Source organism: Oncorhynchus tshawytscha, linkage group LG07 (assembly GCF_018296145.1).
Source record: "Oncorhynchus tshawytscha isolate Ot180627B linkage group LG07, Otsh_v2.0, whole genome shotgun sequence".
NCBI classification, from domain to species: Eukaryota; Metazoa; Chordata; class Actinopteri; order Salmoniformes; family Salmonidae; genus Oncorhynchus; species Oncorhynchus tshawytscha.
This window is the reverse complement of record NC_056435.1, coordinates 53,175,571-53,196,087: the sequence shown is the minus strand read 5'-3', so window position 1 is coordinate 53,196,087 and position 20,517 is coordinate 53,175,571. Positions and strand designations below refer to the sequence as shown.

At 46.5% G+C, this 20,517-nt stretch overlaps 1 protein-coding gene across 1 annotated transcript in view; it reads right to left on the bottom strand.

Annotated features, from left to right (window-relative positions):
- Positions 1-2,781: 2,781 nt before the first annotated feature.
- The window catches only part of LOC112254828 (potassium voltage-gated channel subfamily B member 1-like), a 68,788-nt gene continuing 51,052 nt past the window's right edge, over positions 2,782-20,517 (bottom strand). The window contains exons 3-4 of the mRNA XM_024427719.2: positions 6,289-6,499; positions 2,782-6,137 (exon numbers count right to left, since the gene is read on the bottom strand). Of these exons, the coding sequence (XP_024283487.1) occupies positions 4,321-6,137; positions 6,289-6,499 (2,028 nt within the window). The 3' untranslated portion in view covers positions 2,782-4,320. The remainder of the gene's footprint in view (positions 6,138-6,288; positions 6,500-20,517) is intronic.

Sequence of the window (20,517 nt, the reverse complement as noted above, 5' to 3'; positions counted from 1 at the left end):
TCTCTCTCTCTCTCTCTCTCTCTCTCTCTCTCTCTCTCTCTCTCTCTCTCTCTCACTAACATATACATACACACGCATGCACACCACTGTGACTGTTCAGGCCTAAACATTAAATAGTCCGTGAACTACTGTCATTAAATAGACTATGAACTAGAGTGTTATGTGAAGGTAGAGATTGCCTTGAAGAGCTCTACAGGCAGAGAGAAAAACTGTAGCCAGTGAAAAAGCAGTGCTCAGTATATAGGCAAATGGTGTTCCCCAGATATTACTGTAACACTAATCACTGTTGATGATAACAGGTGCAGTCTGTAGGGCTGAAAACGACATACACCCTCTAGATCATAACTATCTCGTCCAATACGAACATATGCACACACACACACACTGGAAGCAGCTCAACTTCCTCCACTAAGCAGTAACCACAGCTCTAATCACTAGCTCTCTGCTTGGCTGAGCAGCATTCCCTTTAGAAATGATCAACACACACACTTTTTCAGAGGTTCTGCCCCTTCCGCAGTCATTGCTATTCCTTTCACACCTCAGCTCCACTTGCTCGGATCCAGCTCAGACAGGGACAGGAGTGATACATGTGACTCTGGGGATGCAGAATTCTCGCCTTTTCTCAGAGCAAAAGAGAGCAAAGGACAAGCACATGGACGTGTAAGTGGACAGTGTTGTGGATCTGTCTATGATTTTATACGATATCTACAGTATGCACTGTGATGTCTATTATTCAGATATGATTATCATGGATATATTCAAAACTAGGATTGCATTATGCCTGTATCTGAATTACAGAACAATGCAGGGGAGCTGTGGCTTCATGAGGGATATTTATCTATGTACATACCTGTGTACTAACTACAGTATGTTTGAGAGTTTTCAAACTGTATAAACGGATGAGAATGCATGCATTTTGATACAATCAGACTACCCACCCAAATTAGCAGAGCTACGCAGCCCTGGTATCAGCCTTGCCAGGAGAGAGCCTGTTACTATGGAAACTGGGCTGGAGCTATCGTGAAGATGTCTGCCATATAAGACCTGTGTATCAGCTGGCCTTCAATGTATGAATGTCTGTGTGAATGAATGCAGACGCACTCAAATAACTCTAGACTTGCTATTCAATCCAAACCTATAACCAGGTTTGGTTACGTAAGCTCTTCCCTTTATGAATTAATATGCTGTTCAGATAGGATTCTGGATGAATTTATGGCTTGTACCCAAGGAGTACCGCATGTAGGATCTCGCTCTCAGTCTCCGCCCCTCTCAACACTCAGTCCTCCCACCCTCTCTCTCAACACTCAGTCCCCCCCACCCTCTCTCTCAACACTCAGTCCCCTCCACCCTCTCTCAACACTCAGTCCCCTCCACCCTTTCTCTCAACACTCAGTCCCCTCCACCCTCTCTCTCAACACTCAGTCCCCTCCACCCTTTCTCTCAACACTCAGTCCCTTCCACCCTCTCTCTCAACACTCAGTCACCTCTACCCTCTCTCTCAACACTCAGTCCCCTCCACCCTCTCTCTCAACACTCAGTCCCCTCCACCCTCTCTCTCAACACTCAGTCCCCTCCACCCTTTCTCTCAACACTCAGTCCCCTCCACCCTCTCTCTCAACACTCAGTCCCCTCCACCCTCTCTCTCAACACTCAGTCCCCTCCACCCTCTCTCTCAACACTCAGTCCCCTCCACCCTTTCTCTCAACACTCAGTCCCCTCCACCCTCTCTCTCAACACTCAGTCCCCTCCACCCTCTCTCTCAACACTCAGTCCCCTCCACCTTTTCTCTCAACACTCAGTCCCCTCCACCCTCTCTCTCAACACTCAGTCCCCTCCACCCTTTCTCTCAACACTCAGTCCCCTCCACCCTCTCTCAACACTCAGTCCCCTCCACCCTTTCTCTCAACACTCAGTCCCCTCCACCCTCTCTCTCAACACTCAGTCCCCTCCACCCTCTCTCTCAACACTCAGTCCCCTCCACCTTTTCTCTCAACACTCAGTCCCCTCCACCCTCTTTCTCAACACTCAGTCCCCTCCACCCTTTCTCTCAACACTCAGTCCCCTCCACCCTCTCTCAACACTCAGTCCCCTCCACCCTTTCTCTCAACACTCAGTCCCCTCCACCCTCTCTCTCAACACTCAGTCCCCTCCACCCTTTCTCTCAACACCCAGTCCCCTCCACCCTCTCTCAACACTCAGTCCCCTCCACCCTCTCTCTCAACACTCAGTCCCCTCCACCCTCTCTCTCAACACTCAGTCCCCTCCACCCTTTCTCTCAACACTCAGTCCCCTCCACCCTCTCTCTCAACACTCAGTCCCCCCACCCTCTCTCTCAACACTCAGTCCCCTCCACCCTCTCTCAACACTCAGTCCCCTCCACCCTCTCTCTCAACACTCAGTCCCCTCCACCCTCTCTCTCAACACTCAGTCCCCTCCACCCTTTCTCTCAACACTCAGTCCCCTCCACCCTCTCTCTCAACACTCAGTCCCCTCCACCCTTTCTCTCAACACTCAGTCCCCTCCACCCTCTCTCTCAACACTCAGTCCCCTCCACCCTCTCTCTCAACACTCAGTCCCCTCCACCCTCTCTCTCAACACTCAGTCCTCTCCACCCTTTCTCTCAACACTCAGTCCCCTCCACCCTCTCTCTCAACACTCAGTCCCCTCCACCCTTTCTCTCAACACTCAGTCCCTTCCACCCTCTCTCTCAACACTCAGTCACCTCTACCCTCTCTCTCAACACTCAGTCCCCTCCACCCTCTCTCTCAACACTCAGTCCCCTCCACCCTCTCTCTCAACACTCAGTCTTTTTATGTTGTTCATAAAGGAAATTGATGATGCTGCATGTTCTGGCAGCTGTATATCAATGTTTCACACTGTTTTAATATGAGCATATATCCTAAATGTTTGCTTGGATTTGGAAATATAAATTCATAAATCCATTCACCACATTCTTTATAAAATACCACAAAAATAAACAGGTTATTTTTATTTTGCACATCTCAGCATTTCATCTGAAGCGATTCTTTTGAACCCTTGTGTCTTGGTGGTATGACTAGGAGGAAGCGGCAGGCTGTTCGGTACATGAATGCCTTGGAGCAGAGCTCTCCTAAATGTGTGCTTGGTGCACAAATCTTCAGGGATGATTATGATTCCTCACTTTCATACCAAAATGTACAGATTCTTTTAACCATTCCCCTCTGACTCAAACTCAGTGTAACACAAAACAACAGACAATCAAGACATATTCACAGACAGAAATGGAAGATCAGATGTGGTACTCTACTCTCACCACGAGATAAACAAACTGTACCAAGAAGAACAAGACTCACAGACTGGTTTCCCCTAAAACAAGTCTGGATTGTATCTCCAATAACTGTCTGACAAGAAGAAATATCCCATACAGAAATACTCAAACAGATATGGTCATGACACAACAGACTAGTAAATCCAAGACTCATATAGGTAACCTCCTTTATCTATATAAAAATAAATTAATCAGGTAAGACAATCTCAAAATGTGGATACATAAATTATCCTTTAAACATACACGCATGCACACACACGCACACACACACACACACACACACACACACACATATGACTAAGGCCAGGTTTGGGGCTGGGGGGGCACTAGTAAGTAGCTTATTGTAGTCTACCGTAACTCCTCTTCTGGAATCCCTACTACAGTGTGAGCTGGGCTGGGGCTCAGGCATGAATGGGACAGTGGTCACCTGAGATAGGTAGAACTGTAGGAGAATATAGGGGATGATTGTCTTTCTATCCCTATGCTCACAACATGAATCTCTCCTTGCTCTTCCCCGCCTCCCAGTTCCCCCCTTCATCCATTCTGCCTCACCTCTTTCCCCCTACCCCAGAGCCAATGAATTGACCTGAACCACCACAGCCCCAACCAACAGACCATTTCCCATCCCAGCATGCTCTGCTTTGACCTTTGACCTACTCCTACATCTCCCTGTGGGGCCCCTGCTCAGATGGGTCCCTGGGAGTGCTCTGCCCAGTTTTGTGGTAGCTAGTGTACTGTGGCTAATAGGGAGGGAGAGTGGTGTTCTCGATCTATTCTACAAGTCTTTTCCCAGAGTATTCAACACCACACCACAGCCCAAACTCTGCCCTGAATCTCTCTCATTTCCTGACCCTTTCTGTAAGTTTGTAAAGGGACTTGGCACAGTGTGTCTCTCTTTCCTTCCCTTTCTTTCTTTCTCTCTCTTTCTATCTCTCTATCACTTTCTCTTTCTCCGCCTTCCTCACACGGCTAGTCCGTGTCTCTCTGGATGTCCCTGGATGTCCCTCTGCAGCTCAGAGGCTCTGGTCAATGGTACTAGACTTTCCTCTGTCCCCTTTGGGCCTGCGGGGCAGCTCCGGCACCACATTGTTCTCCATGTGGCCCCCGCTCCCCCGCGTCCCCCCATCCAGGCTGGGGAACAGGCAGTTCTGACCCAGCATTCGCTGGGTGGTGCTTGATGCCAGGTGGTTGATGCCTCTATGGTTGTAGCCACTGTTGATGTTCCGGCTGCATTTGGGGGCACTGGAGCCGGCCAGCAGGCACTCTGAGGGGCTTGTGGCATCCGACATGTCCCTCAGGTGCTCGTCGTCATCTGTATCGGCGTCAATGTACTTACTGATGGAGGAGTCATGGAAGGTGAAGACAGCCGGGGTGGAGGTCGGGGCCGTGGTCAGGGTGGAGCTGTCCGGAGACTTGGGTGGGGTCCTGCTACTGGCCGTGGTGTAGATGGACGTCTCTGGGCTGAGCAGGGAGCGGTCAGACAGGATGGAGATGCCTGAGAGAGGATCACCGTTGCTGGGCAACCGACCTGGTCCTGGCCCCGACTCCCCTCCACTGCTCTGGTACTTCACCTTGTAGGAGTGGCTGCCACCTTTCAAAGGTTTGTTGAAGTTGTGAGTGTTGTCCGAGACTATGTTTTTTGCAGCAGAAAAAAACTCATGCTCCAGGGTGGTCTGGAGGCCAGGGTTGGTGCTGACCCACCCAGAGAGGGCCGTAGCTGGGCTGATACGGGAGAAGCGGCTGGTCTCCTGGGCAAGGAGGGCCAGGCCGGAGGCTGGACTTAGGGGGTAGACACCACGTGGATTCTCCTGGAAGTCTGCAGCACAGCTGATGTAGCTGTCAATACTAGACAGGCTCTTCATGTCCCCCACGCCCTCTTGACCCCCTAGCATAGGGTCCCCTGGACCTCCAGGGATGGCCCCCAGCTCAATCTCATCCCTCTGTCTGCCAGCCCTGGAGCTGTTGTCTTTGGCGTTGAGGTTGGGCTGTGACTGGGTCTTGGCCATCTGGTAATACATCTCCTCCAGCTTCTGAGCGTTGAGCCCCTGAGGACTGGAGGCCCTGGCCTTGCTGGGGGAACCCATCTGGGACTCCACAGGGTTGAAGGAGTGGGCCGAGCTGGTCTCTGAGGCGTTGGCAGCCCGCTTTGGAGTCCACTTCCAGTGGCTGGGTGAGAGGTGGTTGTCTTGCGTCAGCAGCCTCTCGCTCTTCTCCACCACCACGTTCATCAGCTCGGCGCTGCGGGCAAATGCCTCCTTCATGTTCATGGAGACAATGCTCCCATTGCGTTTCGCCCTCTCCAGTGCCTCCCGACGCTTCACAGCTTTCTCTTGACGTTTCTGCTCCTTGTAGAACTCAGAGAAGTTGTTGACGATGATGGGGATGGGCAAGGCTATCACCAGCACCCCTGCAATGCAACAGAGACCCCCCACAATCTTCCCAAGCAAAGTCTTAGGGTAAATGTCCCCGTAGCCCACCGTGGTCATAGTAATGGTGGCCCACCAGAAGGAGGCAGGGATACTTTTGAACTTGGTGTCATCCTCGTCCTTCTCGGCAAAGAAGACTAGGCTGGAGAAGATCATGATGCCCATGGCCAGGAAGAGGATGAGTAGACCCAGCTCGTTGTAACTCCTCTTCAGGGTGAAACCTAGAGACTGTAGCCCCGTGGAGTGACGTGCCAGCTTCAGAATTCTCAGGATGCGCATTATCCGGAAGATCTGAACCACCCTCCGGACGTTCTGGAACTGTAGAACACTTTTGTTGGACTCTGTCAGAAAGATTGTGATGTAATAAGGAAGGATGGCCAGCAGGTCAATCACGTTCAGGGGACCTTAAAGATAAGATAGTACTTTATTCATCCTCAGGGAAATTTGTTTGCACCAGCTAAAATATAAAACACCAATAAATACACAACAGTGAACACACAGACAGACACTAAAGGTAGCACATCTTAAATGTACATTAAAAACAGAAGTGTTCACCTTTGATGAACTTCCATTTGGTGGGGGATGAGAGGAAGCGGAGGAGGTACTCCATAGTGAACCAGGCTATACAGATGGCCTCTACGTGGGCCAGCTGGGGGTTGTCTGAGGCATGGCCAAACTCATCTGTGTCCTGCAGCTCAGGCAGGGTGTTGAGGGACAGGGCGATGGTGGAGAGGACAATGAAAAGGATGGAGATGATGGCTAGGATCTGGAGGAGAGAGAGAGAGAGAGAGAGAGAGAGAAAGAGAGGTTATCATTGTGGACGATTTGCGACAAAGAGAATGAATGCGTCCCAAATGAAACCCTATATAGTGCACTACTTTTTACAAGGGATCATAGGGTGCCATTTGAGACTCAGGGTCATTATCAAAGACATTATCAGTGTCAATGATATACGCTATTTAGCAGACACCTTCATACAAAGTGACTGTAAAGTACAATATGTGAGCAAGTATCAGTGGAGATGTCAGGAGATTTGATTTGGATTTCTTTTAGTCCCCATTTGGACTAATCTTCCAAGAGTCCTTAAACATTAAAATACAAGAAGAGGAGAAGAGGAGAAGAGGAATGGGAAAACAAACATACAACTTTGTCTAGTGTGATTTGCACATTCGTTTTTTGCTGTCGTGTGATATTCTGAACAGATCTGCACATCTGACACATACCTAGATTCAAATTTATTGAGGACAAATTGAGAAAAGTAGTATTAAAGAAAAACTCTGAATGCATTATAAAAATGCGTAGTCTTGAAGACAAGGTTCCTGGTTCCAATCAACCACCCCACAATAAAAAAGCTTACACAAGTTGTTTTGTGTTTGGGTAGGAGTTTAGCCATAATGAAGAGGGACTGACTTGGAACAGTTATTAATTCATGACCCACTTATCTGACTACAATTGCCTCCTCGCTATGAATGAGCGTTAGAGTGAGAGATATTGTTGTTGCCATTCTGCTGGCTAAGCATTCTGACATTTCAACCAAAATATAAAAAAGTCAAACAATGGATGGAAATATCTTTGAGAGCCTGAAAAGTCGCAGGAAAATCCTATTTCCAAATTCAATTGGCTCCCGAGTGGCGCAGCAGTCTAAGGCACAGCATCTCAATACTTTAAGCATCACTACAGACACGCTGGTTCGAATCCAGGCTGCATCACAACCGGCTGTGATTGGGAGTCCCAACTGGTCCAGAGTCGTCCGGGTTTGGCCTGTGTAGGCCGTCACTGTAAATAAGAATTTGTTCTTAATTGACTTGCCAAGTTAAATAAAGGTTAAAATAAAAAATTAAATTGTTGTCCTATGGACAGAGTCTCCCACCTCAGCTGTAGATCTCTGCAGTTCATCCAGAGTGATCATGCGCCTCTTGGCTGCATCTCTGATCAGTCTTCTCCTTGTATGAGCTGAAAGTTTAGAGGGACGGCCAGGTCTTGGTAGATTTGCAGTGGTCTGATACTCCTTCCATTTCAATATTATCGCTTGCACAGTGCTCCTTGGGATGTTTAAAGCTTGGGAAATCTTTTTGTATCCAAATCCGGCTTTAAACTTCTTCACAACATTATATCGGACCTACCTGGTGTGTTCCTTGTTCTTCATGATGCTCTGTGCGCTTTTACCGGACCTCTGAGACTGTCACAGTGCAGGTGCATTTATACGGAGACTTGATTACACACAGGTGGATTGTATTTATCATCATTAGTCATTTAGGTCAACATTGGATCATTCAGAGATCCTCACTGAACTTCTGGAGAGAGTTTGCTGCACTGAAAGTAAAGGGGCTGAATAATTTTGCACGCCCAATTTTTCAGTTTTTGATTTGTTAAAAAAGTTTGAAATATCCAATAAATGTCGTTCCACTTCATGATTGTGTCCCACTTGTTGTTGATTCTTAACAAAAAAATACAGTTTTATATCTTTATGTTTGAAGCCTGAATTGTGGCAAAAGGTCGCAAAGTTCAAGGGGGCCGAATACTTTTGCAAGGCACTATATATGACCCCACTGGACTGAGGGGCAGCTCGGGACAGAGGACGCAGCTCGGGACAGAGGGGTAGCTCCGTACTGGCTGACGACTCTGGCAGATCCTGGCTAACTGGCGGCTCTGGCAGATCCTGGCTGACTGGCGGCTCTGGCAGATCCTGGCTGACTGGCGGCTCTGACGGATCCCGGCTGACTGGCTGGAGACTCCGGCAGCGCTGGAGAGGAGGAAAGCTCTGGCAGCGCTGGACGGAGGAGCTCTGGCGCCTCTGGACTGAAGGGCAGAAGCTCTGGCAGCGCCGGACAGGCGGGAGACTCCGGCAGCGCTGGACAGGCGGGAGACTCCGACAGCGCTGGAGAGGAGGAAGGCTCTGGCAGCGCTGGACAGACGAGGCGCACTGTAGGCCTGGTGCGTGGTTCCGGCACCGGTGGTACTGGGCCGAGGACACGCACCTCAGGGTGAGTGCGGGGAGCTGCCACCAGAGGGCTGATGTGTGGAGGTGGTACTGGATAGACCGGATCGTGCAGGCGCACTGGAGCTCTCAAATCAAATCAAATCAAATGTTATTTGTTACATACACATGGTTAGCAGATGTTAATGCGAGAGTAGCGAAATGCTTGTGCTTCTAGTTCCGATAATGCAATAATAACCAACAAGTAATCTAACTAACAATTCCAAAACTACTGTCTTATACACACAAGTGTAGGGGGATAAAGAATATGTACATCAAGATATATGAATGAGTGATGGTACAGAGCGGCATAGGCAAGATACAGTAGATGGTATCGAGTACAGTATATACATATGAGATAAGTATGTAAACAAAGTGGCATAGTTAAAGTGGCTAGTGATACATGTATTACATAAAGATGCACTAGATGATATAGAGTACAGTATATACGTATACATATGAGATGAATAATGTAGGGTATGTAAACATTATATTAGGTAGCATTGTTTAAAGTGGCTAGTGATATATTTTACATCATTTCCCATCAATTACCATTATTAAAGTGGCTGGAGTTGAGTCAGTGTGTTGGCAGCAGCCACTCAATGTTAGTGGTGGCTGTTTAACAGTCGGATGGCCTTGAGATAGAAGCTGTTTTTCAGTCTCTCGGTCCCAGCTTTGATGTACCTGTACTGACCTCGCCTTCTGGATGATAGCGGGGTGAACAGGCAGTGGCTCGGGTGGTTGTTGTCCTTGATGATCTTTATGGCCTTCCTGTAACATCGGGTGGTGTAGGTGTCCTGGAGGGCAGGTAGTTTGCCCCTGGTGATGCGTTGTGCAGACCTCACTACCCTCTGGAGAGCCTTACGGTTGTGGGCGGAGCAGTTGCCGTACCAGGCGGTGATACAGCCCGCCAGGACGCTCTCGATTGTGCATCTGTAGAAGTTTGTGAGTGCTTTTGCGTGCTCTTGAGCACCGAGCCTGCCCAACCTTACCTGGTTGAATGCTCCTGGTCGCCCTGCCAGTGCGGCGAGGTGGAATAGCCCGCACTGGGCTGTGCAGGCGAACCGGGGACACCATGCGCAAGGCTGGTGCCATGTACGCCGGCCCAAGGAGACGCACTGGAGACCAGATGCGTAGAGCCAGCTTCATGGCACTTGGCTCGATGCCCACTCTAGCCCGGCCGATACGAGGAGCTGGTATGTACCCCACCGGGCTATGCACCCGCACTGGGGACACCGTGCGCTCCACAGCATAACACGGTGCCTGCCCGGTCTCTCTTGCCCTACGGTAAGCACAGGAAGTTGGCTCAGGTCTCCTACCTGGCTTCGCCATACTTCCTGTGTGACAATTCACGCTAAAGCATGGAACAGAGCAAGGAACCAGACATATATAGGGGAGATAATGACAGAGGTGATTGAGTCCAGGTGAGTCCAATAATCGCTGATGCGCGTGACGGGGGGAAGGCAGGCGTGCGTAATGATGGTGGCAGGAGTGTGTAATGCTGGGGAGCCTGGCACCCTCAAGCACCAGGGGGGAAGAGCGGGAGCAGGAGTGACAGTGACAAAGACGATTAGTGATTAAGGCAGTAGCTTAACCTAGCCTGTTAACGTTAGCTAGTTACTGATAATGGATATAATCTTTGCTAAAAGTAAGCAATAGAGATTTGAAACAATTTGCTACCATATCTAAAAGACAAAAACTATCAGGAAACAAATATTTTTTTAAAACGAATGAGAAAAGAGACACAATCTCTAAATCAAAGAAATTCGCTGCTGAAATGTATCAGCGTGCAGCAATGTCCATCAGCCGGTGTGGAGAATGACAAGCCTCCGAGGACAGGCCATTAATTCGTGCGAGAACAATGACCTCCCCGTTCGCTGATTCTAGCAGCAAAGAGGGCAAACCGGAGGAGTCCGAGCCATGCACTTCCACCGATGATGACACCTCTCTGGCTGGAAAAGGACAAGTGGTTGCACTAGTAGGCCTAGCCACACTTCCAAACAATGCCGGCAAAGACCCTACTATCTTGGACCCGGGCTCAGATTCGTCACCCCTCGTTCCCGTTGACAGTGGTGGTGCTGCTGCTAAATCCGACTTCCAGACAACAACAAAAAAAAGAGATCCCGGTGAGTGGCCACAATATATGAATGGATCTTTACAGGATATGTTAGTGCATGCTGGGCCACATCAGGATAAAGACGGGAATTTCCCAAGAGATGAGGGGCATCGAAAGTTACAATAGGAGGATGGCGAACAGGGAGACAGTGGAGAGACCATTGCTTGTCTTTCCTATCAATGCAGTCTTCTGTTTTTGCTGCAAACTTTTTTAACAGTATTGCAAATCTGCGCTGGTCAGGGATGGAAGCAGGGACTGGAAGAATCTGTGCCACCTCCTCAGCTCACATGAGAATTCGCATGACCACCAAGTTAGTTTCCAGAGGTGCTGGAGATCAGGCTTGTGTCCAAGCAAACTCTCTTGTCCCAAGCCTAACGGGCTATTGACGGAGAGACTCTCAACTGGCAGCAGGTGCTGCAGAGGCTCATAGCCCTGATACGCGTAATGGCCACCCAGAACATTGCGTTATGTGGGACCACCGACAGGCTGAATGAGCCAAATAATGGGAACTTTCTGAAGTTTGTGGAAATCTTGGGAATCTTTGATGGAATCATGAACGAGTACTCAATAATGAGAGATTATTCAATTATCTATCACCTGTTTACATTGTATTTTTTAAATTTAAATAGACTACATCCCAATCTCTCTCTCCCCTCTATCTCTCTTTGTCTCTATCAGATGATTTGATTTCAGGACCATGGGCAGCTACCGAGAGAAAACATCACTGACTGCAATGCAGCACCACAGAAGAGGAAAGCGGCTTTAGGCAGAGACTAAATAAATAAATGCTGAAACTGATGTTGGACAATCAAATTCAATATGTAAATAAACAAAATGTGTTAAGGGTGGGTCATTGAAATAAAGCTTCTTTTACACTGCTCCAGACAAACGAGGCCTGCCACGCATTTATGAAAGCACTTCTTCCTGAAGCTCAAATTATCTTACTATTTTTTACAGTTCTACGGGAATACAAAAATATGTGTTAAAAATGTTATATAAAATTGTTATCTTTATTGTAACAATTATGGGATCGTGCCATGTGTGATAACAGGAGGCATATTATGAATAAGACACTCGGTTTCCTACTATAGGCAGTTTTGCTGCATAGTGATAGCAACATTGTAACTCTCCAATGCAGGAGTTAAAGTCTAATATTCCCTTCTGCCTGGTAAGGGACCTCCTATATGTCCACATGTGCACCAACATTTTCTATGGGCATAATCATAGAATTACATATATAATTGGAGCCTATTTCTTCCTACTCAAAAAATAAGTGGAAAGCTTACCTGTTTGACAGACACAATTATGCTATTCATAGATTTCGGTATAGCCAAATACAATACTGTTGCATGCACTGATTAAATACCTCTGTATCTGGGAAGGGATTGGTGTGTTTGGTTAAAACCAGGGATTGAATTTAGTGATGGTATCACATACCCTTTGTTAAAGAAAAGGGCATAAAGGATATCTATTGTTTGCTTTATATTTTGAAATAAATACATGAAACGCATCCAGATTATATCAAGCATTCTATAACAATGCTTAACTCGTTGATGCCTAATGGTAAAAACAAGCTCTAAAGTGCCCGAGAAAGACATGACTCCGATGCATATGGGGATAGATTGGTTTGATAGATTGATTCCTCTCTATGACATTCTGAAGCTGAGCTGCAGCCTATAATATTCGAGGAGAAAAAAAAATACTTTGCTATTCTGTCCCTATCAATTGAGCATTTCAATTTCTGAAAAGAGAAGATGTTTGTTTAAACCCAGGCAGCCTTTAGGGAAACACTTCTGTTGTTGGGTTATGCAATGGACGAGTAGCCAGCAGTTGAAGCTTACATTTTTCTGCTCTGTCTGGGTGAAAAGGTAACTTTTGAAAGTGCCATGCTTAGATTCATAAGGATGTCTAAGATGTAATTATTTGCAAACAGTGTTGCAAACAAGAAACTCTGGTAGGACACTAGGAAATATGGTAAGAATGCCTATTTTCCTGTCCATTATTCCCTGAAAATTCGATCTTTTTTGGGGGGGTGGGGGGGGGGTTCATCTCGCCTAGGGTGGCAGAGGGTCCAGGGCCGGCCCTGCCTACAAATCATCAGTATATTAGGATACAGTGCTACTCTATGGCCTACAACTCATCAGTATATTAGGCTACTAAACAACAACTTAACTCACCCTCACAATTTGCCAATTTATCTGTAATATTACCCACCTGTATCACATGCAGTCTTACAAAAGGACTAGTTAACAAATGGGCAACCCAGCCATCTCTTCCTCTCTCTCTCTCTTTCTCTCTCTCTGTCTCTCTCTCTCTCTCTCACACACACACACACACACACACACACACACACACACACACACACACACACACACACACACACAAACAGATGTAGAGCTTGATGTTAAAAAACTAGCGAGGAGATAAGAGCCAAAACATCGCAATAGGAGTGGTTGTTAGGAAGTGATTGACAGTGAAGGCCTTGACAACGGTCTCATAATCATTTTGCCCGGCTCAGTCTCCCAGGAGGAGAAATGATGGCCAGCCAGGCCGCCTTATCTATGACCAATAAGAGACAGAGCACACTGTTGCCATAGTGTCACGGCAGATGTGAATAATGACCCTATCTGTTTATCTTCATCTGTTTATCTTCTCCTCCTTCTCTCCATTCTCTACTTCTTTCAGCTTGAAATCTGGTGTTTGGATTAAATGCTCCCGGAGCAGAGAAGTTTTTTAACATCAAGCTCTACATCTGTTTGTGTGTGTGTGTGTGTGTGTGTGTGTGTGTGTGTGTGTGTGTGTGTGTGTATATGCTGGGCAGGAAGGACCAGAAGGGGTGATGGAAGGGCCGCAGGGAATGGAAATGTACAATCCTAATAAAACAGGCAGTGAGTCGCAGACTGTACGACTCTGAACTGATTTCTCCGTCTTTACAAATAACTATGGTGACAATATCTTTCGCGAGTAAGTCAGGGGTCAATGATGACAAGCTACAGCGGTAGGGTACATAAAGGAAGTGTTCGGGAAAGAGCTCAAGATGAAATTGTATTTTGGATTAGTATTTATTACTCTTCCTGGGGTCCAGCAAAATTAAGGCAGTTTATACAATTTTAAAACCATTACAATACATTCACAGATTTCACAACCCACTGTGTGCCCTCAGGCCCCTACTCCACCACTACCACATATCTAATCTACAGTACTAAAGCCGTGTATATGTATCGTGCGTGTGTGTGTGTGCGTGCGTGCGTGCATGCATGTGTGTGTGTGTGTGTGTGTGTGTGTGTGTGTGTGTGTGTGTGTGTGTGTGCATGCGTGCGTGCGTGCATGGGTGTGTGTGTGTGTGTGTGTGCATGTGTCTCTGCCAATATCTGTGTTGCTTCACAGTCCCTGCTGTTCCATGAGGTGTTTTTTTTTCATCTGTTTTTTAAAATCAAATTTTACTGCTTGTGTCAGTTACTTGATGTGGAATAGAGTTCCATGTAGCCATGGCTCTATGTAGTACTGTGTGCCTCCCATAGTCTCTTCTGGACTTGGGGACTGTGAAGAGACCTCTTGTGGCATGTATTGTGGGGTATGCATGCGTGTCCGAGCTGTGTGACAGTAGTTTTAACAGACAGCTCGGTGCATTCAACATGTCAGTACCTCTCATAAATACAAGTAGCGATGAAGTCAATCTCTCCTCCACTTTGACCCAGGAGAGATTGACATGCATATTATTAATATTAGCTCTCTGTGTACATCGAAGGGCCAGCCGTGCTGCCCTGTTCTGAGCCAATTGCAATTTTCCTAAGTCGTTTTTTGTGGCACCTGACCACACGACTGAACACAAGTCACGGTGCAACAAAACTAGGGTCTGTAGGACCTGCCTTGTTGATAGTGTTGTTAAAAAGGCAAAGCATCGCTTTATTATAGCCAGACTTCTCCCCATCTTAGCTACTACTGCATCAATATGTTTTGACCATGACAGTTTACAATCTAGGGTTACTCCAAGCAGTTTAGTCACCTCGACTTGCTCTATTTCCACATTATTTATTACAATATTTAGCTGATGTTTAGGGTTTAGTGAGAGTTTTGTTCCAAATACAATGTTTTTAGTTTTAGAAATATTTAGGGCTAACTTATTCCTTGCCACCCACTCTGAAACTAACTGCAGCTTTTTGTTGAGTGTTGCAGTCATTTCAGTCGCTGTAGTAGCTGACGTGTATAGTGTTGAGTCATCCGCATACATAGACACTCTGGCTTTACCCAAAGTCAGTGGCATGTCGTTAGTCAAGGGGCCTAAACAGCTACCCTGGGGAATTCCTGATTCTAACTGGATTATATTTGAGAGGCTTCCATTAAAGAACACCCTCTGTGTTCTGTTAGACAAATAACTCTTTATCCATATTATAGCAAGGGGTGTAAAGCCATAACACATACGTTTTTCCAGCAGCAGAGTATGATCGATAATGTCAAAAGCTGCACTGAAGTCTAACAAGACAGCCCCCACAATAATTTTATCATCAATTTCTCTCAGCCAATCATCAGTCATTTGTGTAAGTGCTGTGCTTGTTGAGTGTCCTTCCCTATAAGCATGCTGAAATTCTGTTGTCAATTTGTTTACTGTGAAATATCATTGTATCTGGTCAAACACAATTTTCTCCAGAAGTTTACTAAGGGTTGGTAACAGGCTGATTGGTCGGCTATTTGAGCCAGTAAAGGGGGCTTACTATTCTTGGGTAGCGGAATGACTCAACTCCCTCCTGTACTCCCTGTTCACTCATGACTGCACGACCAGAAAGGAGCCCAACACCATCATTAAATTTGCCGTTGACACAACAGTGGTAGGCCTGATCACCGACAACAATGAGACAGCCTATAGGGAGGAGGTCAGAGACCTGGCCATGTGTTGCCAGGCCAACAACCTCTCCCTCAACGTGATTAAGACAAAGGAGATGATTGTGGACTACAGGAAAAAGAGGACCGAGCACGCCCCCATTCTCATCAACGGGGCTGCAGTGGAGCAGGTTGAGAGCTTCAAGTTCCTTGGTGTTCACATCACCAACAAACTAACATGGTCCAAGCACACCATGACAGTCGTGAAGCGGGCACGACAAAACCTATTCCCCCTCAGGAGACCGAAAATATTTGGCATGGGTCCTCAGATCCTCAAAAGGTTCTACAGCTGCACCCATCGAGAGCTGGTTGCATCACTGCTTGGTATGGCAACTGCTTGGCCTCTGACCGCAAGGCACTACAGAGGGTAGTACGAATGGCCCAGTACATCACTGGGGCCAAGCTTCCTGCCATCCAAGACCTCTGTACCAGGCGATGTCAGAGGAAAGCCCTAAAAATTGTCAAAGATTCTAGCCACCATAGTCATAGACTGTTCTCTCTGCTACCGCACAGCAAAGCGCTACAGGAGCGCCAAGTCTAGGTCCAAGAGTCTTCTAAACAGCTTCAACCCCCAAGCCAAATAGACTACTGAACATCTAGTCAGATGGCTACCCAGACTATTTGCATTGCCCCTCCCCCCTCGCCACACCACTGTCACTCTCTGTTGTCATCTATGCATAGTCACTTTAATAACTCAACCTACATGTACATACTACCTCAGCTAATCGGTGCCCCTGGACATTGACTCTGTACCGACACCCCCCTGTATATATTGTTATTTTTTTACTGCTGCTCTTTAATTACTTGTTACTTTTATCTCTTATTCTTATCCATATTATTTTTAAATGCACTGTTGGTTAGGGGCTCATAAGTAAGCATTAAATGTCAGGAATAGTGAAAAACTGAGTTTAAATGTATTTGGCTTAGGTGTATTCTTCCGACTTCCACTGTACACCCCTGCCCTTCTTCGTACTGTAGAGATGTTTATTCCTGTCGGCGCGACGCACTGAAAATCCCGTTATTGACTCCGACATCATGTCCCAAGCTATCCATGTTTTTGTGAAACAGAGTATGTTACAATCCCGGATGTCTCTTTGGAAAGCAACTCTAGCCCTGATTTCATCGAATTTGTTAACTAGGGACTAGACATCAGCGAGTAATATACTCGGAAGCGGTGGGTGGTGTGTGCGCATCCAAAGCCTCACTAGAAGACCGCTCCAGCACCCTCTCCTCCGGTGCCGTTGTTTTGGGTCGGGCTCTGGAATCAGTTCAAATGCCCTGGGAGGCACAGACAAAGGATCCAATTTGGGAAAGTCATATTCCCGGTCGTAATGCTGGTTGAAGTTGAAGTCTCTCTGATATCCAATAGTTCTTCCCGGCTGTATGTAATAACACTTAAGGTTTTCTGGGCTAACAATGTAAGAAATAATACATTAAAAAAACTAATACTGCACAGTATGCTAAGGACTAGAAGCGGCACCATCCTTGGGACATACTGAGCGTTCATGAGTAATCATACATATAGCGGAGCACAGAATACAGTAGAGAAGGCAAAATCAGACCTTGCATATCCTATAACAGTTCCATTTCACTTCACGGTGTTAATATAAATGATTCATTATAATTTACTGGTTTCTCGCAGTTATTTATCTCAGAACACAGGTGTGGGTGTGGGTGGTACATCTTGGTAACCTGGTTCCTGCTTTTAAACCCTGCTGTGTGTGTGGGTCCCCGGGAGCGTGCCTGTGTGTGTGTGTGTGTGTTTTCTGTGTGTAAGTGTGTATGAGAGGGTCCCCAAGAGTGGGGCCCGTGGGGAAGAGGTGCCTATGTAGGACAGGAAACGATAGAGATGATAGGATTGGAAGGCTACTATAAAAAGGTTGCTAAGACAGGGAGTTTAATAATGGCACATTACTGCCTCTGCTGCTGCTGCACTATGTTCCACTACAGGAGGAAAGCCTGTAGTGTGTTGTGTTCCTTCTGGTACCTTCTGTCCTTGTTGCCATCTAATGGGAATTCCCTCTACACATGACACTCTCTCTTTTTGTCTATTTGCTTTATTGGCATGATGCAACAGTGTACATGTGGCCAAATTTACTTTGGAGATTTACAATATTAACATAATTCAAATTGTATTTATTTATTTTATTTCACCTTTATTGAACCAGGTAGGCAAGTTGAGAACAAGTTCTCATTTACAATTGCGACCTGGCCAAGATAAAGCAAAGCAGTTCGACACATACAACGACACAGAGTTACACATGGAGTAAAACAAACATACAGTCAATAATACAGTATAAACAAGTCTATATACGATGTGAGCAAATGAGGTGAGATAAGGGAGGTAAAGGCAAAAAAAGGCCATGGTGGCAAAGTAAATACAATATAGCAAGTAAAACACTGGAATGGTAGATTTGCAGTGGAATAATGTGCAAAGTAGAAATAAAAATAATGGGGTGCAAAGGAGCAAAATAAATAAATTAATTAATTAAATTAAATAAATTCAGTAGGGAAAGAGGTAGTTGTTTGGGCTAAATTATAGGTGGGCTATGTACAGGTGCAGTAATCTGTGAGCTGCTCTGACAGCTGGTGCTTAAAGCTAGTGAGGGAGATAAGTGTTTCCAGTTTCAGAGATTTTTGTAGTTCGTTCTAGTCATTGGCAGCAGAGAACTGGAAGGAGAGGCGGCCAAAGAAAGAATTGCTTTTGGGGGTGACCAGAGAGAAATACCTGCTGGTACGCGTGCTACAGGTGGGTGATGCTATGGTGACCAGCGAGCTGAGATTGTCTAGCCCGGCTGATTTGTAGGGGTCCAGATTTTGCAGCTCTTTCAGAACATCAGCTCTCTGGATTTGGGAGAAGGAGAAATGGGGAAGGCTTGGGCGAGTTGCTGTGGGAGGTGCAGTGCTGTTGACCGGGGTAGGGGTAGCCAGGTGGAAAGCATGGCCAGCCGTAGAAAAATGCTTATTGAAATTCTCAATTATAGTGGATTTATCAGTGGTGACAGTGTTTCCTATCTTCAGTGCAGTGGGCAGCTGGGAGGAGGTGTTCTTATTCTCCATGGACTTTACAGTGTCCCATAACTTTTTTGAGTTGGTGTTGCAGGAAGCAAATTTCTGCTTGAAAAAGCTAGCCTTGGCTTTTCTAACTGCCTGTGTGTAATGGTTTCTAGCTTCCCTGAAAAGCTGCATATCACGGGGGCTGTTCGATGCTAATGCACAACACCATAGGCTGTTTTTGTGTTGGTTAAGGGCAGTCAGGACTGGGGAGAACCAAGGGCTATATCTGTTCCTGGATCTAAATTTCTTGAATGGGCATGCTTATTTAAGATGGTGAGGAAGGCATTTAAAAAAAATAACCAGGCATCCCCTACTGACGAGATGAGATCAATATCCTTCCAGGATACCCCGGCCAGGTCGATTAGAAAGGCCTGCTCGCTGAAGTGTTTCAGGGAGCATTTGACAGTGATGAGTGGAGGTCGTTTGACCGCTGACCCATTACGGATGCAGGCAATGAGGCAGTGAACACTGAGATCTTGGTTGAAGACAGCAAAGGTGTATTTAGAGGGCAGGTTGGTTAGGATGATATCTATGAGGGTGCCCGTGTTTACGGCTTTGGGGAGGTACCTGGTAGGTTCATTGATAATTTGTGTGAGATTGAGGGCATCAAGCTGAGATTGTAGGATGGCTGGGGTGTTAAGCATGTTCCAGTTTATGTCGCCTAGCAGCACGAGCTCTGAAGATAGATGGGGGGCAATCAGTTCACATATGGTGGGTGTCCAGAGCACAGCTGGGGGCAGAGGGTGGTCTATAGCAGGCGGCAACTGTGAGAGACTTGTTTTTAGAGAGGTGGATTTTAAAAGTAGAAGTTCAAATTGTTTGGGTACAGATCTGGATAATAGTACAGAACTCTGCAGGCTATCTTTGCAGTAGATTGCAACACCGTCCCCTTTAGCAGTTCTATCTTGTCTGAAAATGTTGTAGTTTGGTATGAAAATTTCAGAATTTTTGGTGGTCTCCCTAAGCCAGGATTCAGATACCGCTAGAACATCTGGGTTGGCAGAGTGTGCTAAAGCAGTAAATAAAACAAACTTAGGGAGGAGGCTTCTAATGTTAACATGCATGAAACCAAGGCTATTACGGTTACAGAAGTCATCAAAAGAGAGCACCTGGGGAATAGCAGTGGAGCTAGGCACTGCAGGGCCTGGATTCACCTCTACATCACTAGAGGAAAAGAGGAGGAGTAGGATAAGGGTACGGCTAAAAGCAATGAGAATTGGTCTTCTAGAACGTCTGGAACAGAGAGTAAAAGGAGGTTTCTGGGGGCGATAAAATAGCTTCAAGGTATAATGTACAGACAAAGGTATGGTAGGATGTGAATACAGTGGAGGTAAACCTAGGTATTGAGTGATGATGAGATAGATATTGTCTCTAGAAACATCATTGAAACCAGGAGATGTCATCGCATGTGTGGGTGGTGGAACTAATAGGTTGGATAAGGTATAGTGAGCAGGACTAGAGGCTCTACAGTGAAATAAGCCAATGAAAACTAACCAGAACAGCAATGGACAAGGCATATTGACATTAAGGAGAGGCATGCTTAGTCGAGTGATCAAAAGGGTCCAGTGAGTAGTGAGGTTGCTTGGGGTCACGGCTATTCAGACAGCTAGCCGGGCCATCGGTAGCCAGCTAGCATAGGATGGAGGTCTGTTTTTAGCCACCTCGTGCGTTTCCGTCGGTAGGATTAGTGGGGTTCCGTGTGGTAGAGGGGCTCAATCCAATTCGCAAAAAAAATAAATAGATATAGTTATAGAGG